General features: G+C 40.8%; 1 protein-coding gene across 1 annotated transcript; it reads right to left on the bottom strand.

Moving 5' to 3' along the window:
* Window positions 1–1313: 1313 nt before the first annotated feature.
* On the bottom strand, window positions 1314–9397 carry parp12b (poly (ADP-ribose) polymerase family, member 12b). Its single transcript, XM_030151052.1, has 8 exons — window positions 9025–9397; window positions 7568–7703; window positions 6927–7176; window positions 3076–3171; window positions 2661–2787; window positions 2411–2579; window positions 1903–2023; window positions 1314–1795 (listed from the first exon to the last, which is right to left on the bottom strand). Exons 1-8 carry the CDS (start codon window positions 9354–9356, stop codon window positions 1695–1697), a joined length of 1332 nt encoding a protein of 443 aa, XP_030006912.1. The 5' UTR covers window positions 9357–9397; the 3' UTR covers window positions 1314–1694.
* Window positions 9398–11113: the final 1716 nt, after the last annotated feature.

The raw sequence follows: 11113 nt of genomic DNA, 5'->3' as shown, positions 1-11113 counted from the left end.
GGATGCTGTTGTCCGCAGCCTCACCTCCGCATGGCTGTGTGAAAAAGGCGCTAAATCAAAGAATTCGGAGACGTACGATCAGAGCCGCTTCTGGTAATGGTCCGTGTGGTTCTGGGCGGGTACCGGTGTCAGTACCAGTCCAGCCCGGCTCCGCCTGGTGCGGATCATCTGTTGATCCAAATCTACAATTCAAACGTCATTTTGTTTCTTTTTCACACACAAAGATGTTTTTATGTGACACCAACATGTACCTTAAACGGAGTCAGACGATTTTGAAATAAGACGAAACCTGCTCAGACTGCAAAGGCTCATGGGAAAAACCACAAACACACACTTTATGGAGATATGTGACATGTTTATCATTTTACAAATGCATTATAACCAAGTAAGAAAACGTCACAAAACGGCTAGTGTCTATAAAAGATTATAAAGTGTTCGTCAGTCACAAGCATTTTTACAGACCATAGAAAAATATTTGACAATAAAGGCAGGACATGCAAAAACAAAAACAGAGTAAAAATAATCATACATTTATAAGGTAAACTGTAACAACAGGAATAAAATCACAGGAAATATTCAGGTGCGTCTCATTTTCTCATGAATCAGTATCGCCCCCTTGAGGTTGTGGCGTTCTTATTCACTTACAAAGACCCTAACCCCCCCCCCCCCCCCCCCCCCCCCCCGCCCTTTTTTTTTAACCTCATTGTGTCAAAACTGTATTTTATCCTTGAAAAGGACACTAATGTAACCGTACACACTGATCAAGGAGTTTATTTTCATCTGTTGACCTTTCATTTCAGACTCATAAGTTTAAATTATTCACTAGAATTTTTTATTCACTTCAGAATCGAGGAGTGCTACTGAAACCATACCAGCTTACAACCAAACTAAAATGTAGGCTCAAATTCTAACTTTTTCAGGGTTTACATTAGCACAACAGATGTTCATGTATATCCAAATATTGCTGTATTTCATTATTTGTGCCAATTCAAAACATGCTACTATGCCAACATTGGCAGGTAAACATGTTCAGAAGTTTTCACTAGTGACATTTCTGTTGTCACATGGCATCAGTAATACAGTACCAAGCCCAAACTGATGCCAATTCATCTTAACATAAGGACCTAGTAAAATATACAGTCACATACTGGTCAATCTCCTCTTCTCATTTCCAATGTGCTAGTGGAGTCTATTTAACACTGGACATGGTTGGATAAACCTATCCTTTTAGTATCTGTAATATACCACTGTGTTTTAAGATGTCAAATGCGCAGAAAATTGTTTCTGTAAACATAAAATGAGCTCTCAGGTCAATTCTCCACATGGCATTTGTCAAGTAGGCTATGAAGATGTGTTCTACTTTTTTTTTTTTTTTTTTTTTAAGTTTTACATTTCCAAATTTGATCATACATTTGATCATTTTTAATGTCATACATCTTCTGAATTTTTGGTTCTGAATCCTGCCTAGATTTTATTAATCGAGACTTTAATACATCCCAGGTCTAATCACTGAAAAGGATGAGCAAGGAGTCAAGAAAAAACAAAGTAAGGAAATGAGACGAGCCTCATATGTCAGTAATAACAGAAGTCAAATGTCTGAAAACAGGAAAACAAGACAATTCAGGTTCAAATAAAACCGACTTCACATCTGTTAAAGTCAGGTAAGGCATTGGTTCTGGTCCAGATTGGTTCATTTACTGAGCTGCTTGTCTCTCCACCTCAGATGGAGACATGAAGCGAGGACGACGACGAATTTTCCTCTTGGTGTTGTGTTTGGGGTTTCTCTGATACATGTCTGCAGAGGAGAAGACGTAGAGTTTTTTTTTCATTTTTCTTTTTTTTTTTATCACAGAACAGTGCAACTGCAGGTAGAGGATGATGGAAGGTGGTGGAAAGGCTAACCTTTGAAGCTGATGATGTACTGCCGCTGACCTTTGACTACTGGGACCTCAGCTTCTCTGTTGGACAGAAATGCCTCCTCCAGACTCCTGGAGGACACTGATGTGGTTCTCAGCTTGTCATCCTGAGAAGAAAAAGAGATTTAGCACTTGAGCATGCCAACATTAGCATTCAATTTGCTTTTAAAGATGAGCAAGTCATCACTGCCACCCGTCCACAGAGCAAACCCTGAGAGACCACTGAGGAAAAGTCAGGTTGTCTCAATTTTCACACCAGATTTGGCAACTTTTAAGTAAGAAACACTTGCCCAGTTTGCTTAAAATGAATGTCTCATGGGCATTTCAATAGTGTCTATACGAATCCATGGCAGTCCTTCCCAACAGGAAATGATGCAGGTTAAATATCAGACACCTTCACTACCTCAGTTATCAGTCAGAGGTGAAAATCTTTGACAATCTGAACATCAAAAACTCTTCCCAGTTCTTAGGCTCCACCTAGCCCTCTGTCTCACCAGTTGTCCAAACTCCACCCACTTCCCATGCTCTGCTTTGTAGTACCACAGCCACTCTGTCGTCATGGTGTAGTGAGGTGGCCTTTTCACAGAGGAAACCGTGGAGAGTCGCCGAACAGGCTGTGACTCCATAGTCATTGACAGGAAGTCCACCAGCTGAGGGCCAGAGCTGCAAAATGAAAACAACAGCAAAAAACCCATTAACAACACATTAACATGAAATAATCTAAAAAGTGATATGACCTCTGACCTTTGTGTTTTAGAAGGGTCACAGAAAGCTTGTTCAATGTCCTCCATGTAAAGCAGATCCAACCAGGTGTCTCCATCGTGTACTTGCCACTTATACGGCAAATGAAAGTGAACAAGGTGGCAATTTTCTGCAGTAACAATATACGTACAAAAAATGTTTTTAATACATCTTTAAAATTCACAATTATTGGATGAATGATGCTGTTGTCATATCATAGCAACACAAACAAAGGCAGAAGTGTTGGGATTAGTTGACTGAATACCATAAATGTATAATAGTTATACTGGTCAAAGTATGCTGCCACCTAATGGAAATTAGAGGAAACTGTAGGATGAATAATTTGATAAATCACAGCTTTGTTGTTGTAATCACAAGCAAAAAGCTCAGATGACGATGAGGAAGAAAGTGAACTGACCTTGAAACCTGCAGCTGTTTCTGATAAAGTGCAGACAGATGTCCTCAAAGCTGTCAGGCTCATCCAAACATTCACCCGCAGAATCAGGAATATCTTCTGTCAACACAAATATTCATATCAGAATATGTCAACACAACAATCTGGATCACAAACATGAACAATAGCTTATTCACACACTTCCACCGACCCCTGTGACCTGTACTTGTGTGCATCGTCTGATACTTTTACATCACAAACCAGGATTAAGGGGTTGGTGAGGTAAATTCTTGTTTAACCCTGGGTTTTTGGAATCACAAATATGGTTTACTTCTTAATGGGGTAAATCTCCATCATAACTTATCCTGTAAAACCAAACCTTCACAGCAGGCGATGTTCAAGATAGCATGGACAAACCAAAAAGAAAAAAAGGAGAAAACAAAAGAAAGCCATGGGGCCTTAACCTTTTCATTTGATCCCAGACTTATTAACAGGGCTGTGTTGTCATAATGTGGCATAATAATAAACCATGTGACTTAACAAAATACAAATTTGGCTCTATGCACAGCCCCACTACTTCCTGAACTTCAGGCAGCTCCTTTATTTCCCGTCTTCCATTATTGGACATACTGATTAATCCAGGTGTGCCTGCTACTTGTTGTTATGATGACTGTGGTCAAGCACACCTGGACTAATCAGCGTGTGCATAGAGCCCATATGAACTACAGTCTGATTCACCTGTACTTTAATGTGATATGTTTAACAATACTACCTTACACATTCAGACAGCAGCCAGTTTGTGTCCAGCTTTCTTTTCTAGCATTGGCTGGAGCAGCTGCATTACTGTACTATTTTAGGTTCCTTGTGTGTGTCTGTTTCTCTTGTGTGAAATATGCGGCTGATCTAGACCTGTCTGTGCACGTTTGTGATTGGTAACCTGGTGCCAACACCCATTATGACTGTCTACCAGAAAACACAAATAGATCTGCAGTCTGGTGAACCTTATGATCATGTCCCTGGAGAGTTTGCTATTGTTCTCAGCTTGTAAACAGTTGGATTTGACCGAACCAATGCAAGAGATGCAGCATAATGCAAATGTAATTTTAACAGATTGTTCCATTTTTTGCTCTGTTTTGTGTAAATCTGAAACACTATGAATGCATATTATAAAAAAATAAATAAATAACAGAAAAACTTTATCTCTTACTGCAACTTAGAGTGGCACAGGTGTTTCCTTCTGAGCTGCTCATATTTATAGTTCAAAGATGTCACAATGTCACAGCATTAGCTCGAGTGTTTCCTCAACTAAAAACCATGACCAGTGTTGAACATTATAATGACAACTTTTGACAATGACAGCTGCCCTGCACATATACCCTTGTTGTTCCCTGCTCCCCTACCAGTATCACTATCCCCTCAGCTCATCTGTACCAGCATCTCCCATCTGCCCCATGACCATGCACTGATCCTGAAAGACCTGAAAAATGTAGGTCAACACTGGCGTCCAAGTGTGACGTCAACCCAGAGTTGATATTGACAATAAACTTGTCCAAGAACTGAGGGGTAATAAAACTGTAGTGTGTAGACATATGGCTGACTCTTTTGCATTTCCTCAACAGAACAGGGTCCAGTTTATATATGTATATATGCATATATATACACACACACACACACACACACACACTACCAGTCAAAAGTTTTAGAACACCTGAATTTTCCAGTTTTGTATTGAAATTCAAGCAGTTCAAGTCCAATGAACAGTTTGAAATGGTACAAAGGTAAGCGGTGAACTGCCAGAGGTAAAAAACAAAAAAAAAAGGTAAGGTTAAAAAAAACTGAAAAATAATGTACATTTCAGAATTCTACAAAAAAGCCTTTTTCAGCGAACAAGAAATGGGTTAACAACTTAAAACAGTTCTGCAGCAATGGAGGTTGATCAAGCCTTGAAAGTTGGTGCTACCAATTCCTACAGGTGTCCCAACATTTCTTAATTCCTTCCAACCCCCTCTGTCTGCATAAAAGTAGTGTTGGAACACACTTTGGTACCATACCGTTGGGAGCATTATTTGAACAGTATTGTACTGCAGAAAGTAGTGTGTTACTATAAAAATGGAAAAGAGGAAAAGGCAATTAATGATAGATAAGAGACAGACCATCAGAACACTTAAAAATGTAGCTCTGTCCTACAGAGAAATTGCCAAGAAAGTCCAGGTGTCAGCAAGTCCAGTTTCCTTCACCATCCAAAGGCACTCAGAAACTGGGGGAATGCTGACAGGAAAAGGTCTGGCAGACCCAAAGCCACAACAGAATCAGAAGACATGTTTCTGAGAGTCACCAGCTTACGTGATAGGAGACTCACAGGACAACAGCTTCAAGCACAGCTCAATAGTAGTCGTAATAAGCAAGTCTCCATTTCAACTGTGAAGAGAAAACTTCCAGTTGCAGGTTTGATGGGTCGAATGCAGCAAGAAAGCCATTGCTGAGACTTCAGAATAAGAAAAAGAGGCTTTCCTGGGCCATGAAACGCCGCCAGTGGACTACTGAAGACTGGAAGAAAGTGTTATGGACTGATGAATCCAAATTTGAAATCTTTGGTTCATCCCGCAGGACTTATGTACGCCGTCGAGTAGGTGAAAGGATGGTTCCTCAGTGTGTGACATCAACTGTCAAACATGGAGGAGAAATGTGATGGTCTGGGGCTGTTTTGCTGGATCCAGGGTCAGTGACTTGTACAGAGTGAAAGGCACCCTGAACCAAAACGGCTACCACAGCATTCTGCAGCGCCATGCAGTGCCCTCTGGGATGCGCCTAGTTGGTCAGGGGTTCATCCTACACCAAGATAATGACCCAAAACATAAATCCAAGCTATGCTAGAACTACCTTAAGAAAAAAGAACAAGATAATGCGCTTGAAAACATGGAGTGGCCAGTCCAGTCTCCAGACTTAAACGCCATTGAGCTGATTTGGGATGAACTGGACAGAAGAGTGACAGCAAAGCAACTTACAAGTGCTCCACATTTATGGGAACTTCTGCAACAGAGTTAAGAAGAACTTTCTGAAGAATATTTGATTTCCATTGTAGAAAGAATGCCACAAGTGTGGTCAACTGTTATATCTGCCAAAGGTGGCAACTTTGATGAGTCAAAAGTTTAGAATACATTTTGGTTTCTAAATTGATTCCATGATTTCTTTTTTAACTTCAATTGTTTATTTGTTCTATGCTTTAATTTCAGAGTACACTGAGACATTAAACTGCATCATTTTCAATGAAGTTCTGGAAAAATTGGGGTGTTCTAAAACTTGTGACCGGTAGTGTGTGTGTGTACATATATGTGTATATATAGAGAGAGAGTGAGAGAGAGTGAGAGAGAGAGAGAAAGAGTGAAAGAGAGAGAGAGTGTGTGTTAATATAGTTGGAATTTGTTGTAAAGATAGTAAGGTAACATCTGTCTTTCACGTGACAGGACTCAGTGAACTGCATCTCCTCTCTCATATGACACGTCACTAACACCAAAACGGCCATTACCATGGCATATGTCACCTAATTCTTCCAGACCAACATGAAAAAGTTTTAAAAGGAGGCAAAAATCACTACAAGTTTGGTCATATCAAAGCCACATAGACATCTTCAATGACTCAAAGCACATTGTGAGGAGATATGTTTGCAATGATGTCACTTCCATTACTTTTGGATGTGTAGTCTTCGCTTCTTTAAATAAATAGATAGAAATCTATTGGGTATTCAGGTTTCAAGAGGATGTAACACACCTGCTCATACCTGTCGGAGTAAGTTACAACAGATGCCTAAACAATTCTGAAACCTTAAATACACTTTAAAAAAGGTGTGCTAAGATGTGAACAGGTGTGATGGTAACCTGCAACGGCGCTGGTCAGGTGGTGGATGTTCTGGTAGATAACAGGCAGGTCGTTGATGATGTCACTGCTCAGACCTCGTTCCTGCAGCATGCGGCGGCCGTGCTCATCAACAGTGTGCAACTTTTTACATTTAGGCCCAAACACACAGAGTCCCTGGATGAAGTGGAGACACATGTGGACTTTGGTGCAGTTTTCCTTGAAGGTGCAGCTGCCGTGTGGGCCTGAGCCTTTGTTGTAATGCAAACACACCTTAAGAGGAAATGGAGAGGAAGATGCTTGACACCAGAGGGATATGCTGAAATTTTAGAGTAAAACAACTGAACTTTACCTTACTTAGTCATCAGGAGACAATTACAGTTTTCTTTTTTGTTTTTTTTGTTTTTTTTGTTTTTGTTGTGTTTTTTTTTGCCCTTGGGTTCTTCTGGGCTTCTTTTCCACAACTTGTTCCTCAACTAATCTGACTTTCACTTCGTTGAACACATTTCTCATCCTGCTGTCCTACTCTTTCACACCTCTTCATACATTTTCTTTCACTCACAGCTCCATCTTCCAAGCAGAGAAGAGGACGCTCACCCAACAGCTGTACGCTGATCCACTGCTCTCAGAAAAGACAAAAAGATCAGCTGTGCTCAGGTGTTACCTCTGGCAGCAGTGCCGGGTCATTCTGCAGCAGCAACAGGAACAGCTCGTCTTCTTTCAGCTCATGGAGTGTACATTCTCTCAGCAGAGGATAGTTGTGATCAGAGCAAATGTCATGGGAGAACTTACATGGCTTCCTGCAACAAAACATCAGCATACAGTACATACTGTCCACCAAGGGAGAGCATTTTTTTTTTAACTAAAGCCATGATTCATACTCAGTCATAAACATATAGTATGACAGTGAATGATTGTTTTTCTTTAACCTAAACAGCTGCCAGCGACTAAAACACCTACTGATCTAAAATATTTATTAAGTATTAAAACACTAATCCTATGAATTATTCAGGTAAAGTACATTCTCAGCTTTGCATTGTCATCGGATATGACCCATTTGGATGTTCAGAGGCTACTAAGAGAACATGGAAACCATCATCTTCTGCAACATTGATTCACCAGTAAAACCCATGACAAATGAGTAATTGCAGAGCTTGTCGTTATGTTCAGTTAATGATGACTTTTGCTGAAAAAGTAGCTTTTTCTTCTGTTCTATCTGTATTGATACAATAACCTTTGAATTTCCTCTGAGCTTTTATGAACATCTACATGATCAGTAAATTAAAGGCAAGTACCTGTCTGATTTTCATTGAAGGATGAGGAAATGCAGAGGATACTATTAAATAATAAAAAACAGTGATAAATTACATCGGACAGGTTCAATATAGAAAAGAAAAAAAAAACATTTAGAGGTCGCCACAAATTGTTATAAGTCTGTAAGGGTTAAGGAAGCAGACATGTGACTACTAAATATTCAGGTCTGGTGTAGATATCTGCATCTTAATATGTGGGAGTTATTTGATCAATGAGTAAAAGGCTCTTTTAGTCGGCTGCTCTCAGTTTGTGATAGAGTTTCAGTCGCTCACTTTAATTTCCTTCAGTTTCATTTCTCAGGAAATTAAACTAACTTGTCTTCCTTTTCTTTAGATTCAAAAAAAAAAGTTTTAGCGCGTTAAGTTTTCAACTATCATGTTCTAACCCTCTGAAAGACCACCTTCATTTGAACTTCTTTATCAACATATTGAATGTTTTCTTAATAATTTCAGAATCCTATTGGTCTGCGGTCATGCTGAGTTTAGTTTCGTCTTCCACATGAAGTCTGCTGGTGCAGATTCAGGGCGCGGCACCGGAAGAACAATTCTCTGATTTTAGTACCAAACACCACCTACAAATACCACTAGTATCATTAAAAGGGCGAACATTAGCTGTTACATGAGGAGGGTTTTTTTTTGTTTGTCTTTTTGGAGCCGACAGGAAAACAAGAAAACAAACTTCCTGTCCTGAGCTATGTGCTGCACTGCTCCGTTATGTGCGTTCCTATGATTGGACACAACTCCTGTGCTGCGGCTCGGACACTGTGCTCGCGCCTCGGACACACCTGAGCTCGCGCCTCCATCTCACCTGCCTTTGCCAAACTTGCAGTTCCCGTAGACGTAGTACCTGCACAGGTGCAGGTCCTCGCAGCCTGCGCACTGCTCGCTCAGGTACCTCCTACACAACCGCAGGGAGGTTTTAGCCACCACGATGTAGTCCTGCAGCCGATCCAAGCCGTGGTCCGCCGAACCCGGGACCAGCAGGAAACGAGAACACTCCCGGACCATGTACCGGAGGTCCTCCTCTGTGATGCCGCAGCGCTGCAGCAGCTTCCGGTGCAGCTGCAGGAGCTGCATGGAGCCTGTACTGTCACACAGGATGCGTGTGGCCAGTGTCACCTCTCTGTTGAGCCGAGACATGTTTCCACCTCAGGGGCTAGCCACTCACTGACTCCAGCCACAACACAGCAGCACGTTAACAGCACATCCGGCCCGACGCCTTCACAATAAAAGCTGGAATTCACACTCACGCTATTGTCCCTTCAGGTTCAAATTACTGTATTTACACCCGTAGTAGATTTGTTTTACATGATGACATCCTTTTGACATTTCTCAAAGCATAACGACATGTAACAAGAAACCAAGACATAAACATGATACAGTAAAAGTGTTCCAAGTTCCACCAATCAGGACATAAAAACATAATAAAGAGACTGGTCTGTCAGAGCCGGTTCCAGGCATTTTGGCGCCCTAGGCAACATATGGATTTGCCCCACCCCACCCCACCCAACATCTCCCTCCCAAGACCTTACCACACCCCACCCACATCACATAGCATTCAGTGAAACATGCCATTACATTGTTGTACATTATGTTATTGTACAGTACAAACAAAAGCTTCAGCAGACAAACTATTAGCTGTACCTGTGATTGTTCAAGATAATATCATATATCTAGTTGGGGTTATGCATTACTAAAAAAAGAGATCACACTAAAATTACACATGCTCAATAATATTTTAACAATAATTATGATTTCAGTATTATTGTCCCTACTGGTACTCATTTCAGCAGCACAATAAAGGTGTTATGTGAGACAAGATGCAGTATATAAACTAGAAGCACTCAGAGAGCGCAGACCTCCGCCAAGGCAGATTAGTACCCCGGATTTGGATGAAAATTTCAGGAAATGTTGATACTGGCACAAGGAACAAATGATTACATTTTGGTGGTGATAGGGGGTGGGGTGGGGGGCCACTGATCTGCCTTGGCGGAGGTCTGCACTGTCCTTTCTAGAAAAGCACTCGTAGAGCGCAGACCTCCGCCAAGGCAGATCATTCTTTTAATCCTGCATAAGTTTCTTTGGCTTTTCTCGTATTTCTTTAGGCTTGTGTCTTATATTTGGCTCCAACAGCTTTTACTCAAACTTCGCTTGTTTCGTGTCTGTGTTTCAAAGTCTGTCGGAATTTCCTCCTCCGCAAAAACGTTCAAAAGAGCCTGGACCTCATCGTCCGTCCACTTGTCATAGCTTCTCTTTTGGTCCATTTTCCAAATTATCACAATACAAAGCTTGTGGAAATTAAATAAAGAATGAATTAAATAGTGGCCAGTGAACAGAATGCGGGAACACTGTGAGTGTAGTCCACCACTCAGCATTCTGCAGCACACAGCCCCGCCCCAAAGAGTTCCTGGTAATCTGAAAAGTACTACGTCCTTACTAGGGACTTCTTTGGGGAAAGTTCGGGGCCAGGGGAAAGTTATTTACCCGGGTAATTTTCGGTGCAAATGCACCGGGGCTTTTGAACGTTCAGGGTAATGCTCAAAGTTCCTGCAAAAGTTCCTGCGGTGGAAAAGGGCCTAATGTGGGACACTTAACCATAATGCTGGAAAACAGTCTAGATTTTTAAACAATGTGCATCTTATTATCGAGCTTATAAATATGAATAACAACAGTTTGATTTGGTTGCACACAGTATGCATATTTCTGCACTGGGCTTTTTTTTTTTTTTTCTTCTGCACAGGTTTCAACAACTTTTTTTGCTTGTAAAAACAAAACAAAAAATCTACTTGTAAAAACTCAAAAAAGAAACCTCAAGTTTCAAATATTGTAATTAAATACTTTTAGAAAATCAGCTTTTTTTTTTTATTTGAGTACATGTTCTCAACCTCAAAGGTAAA

This window comes from Sphaeramia orbicularis, chromosome 12, assembly GCF_902148855.1.
Source record: "Sphaeramia orbicularis chromosome 12, fSphaOr1.1, whole genome shotgun sequence".
NCBI lineage: Eukaryota > Metazoa > Chordata > Actinopteri > Kurtiformes > Apogonidae > Sphaeramia > Sphaeramia orbicularis.
This window is presented reverse-complemented; position numbering and strand designations above follow the sequence as displayed.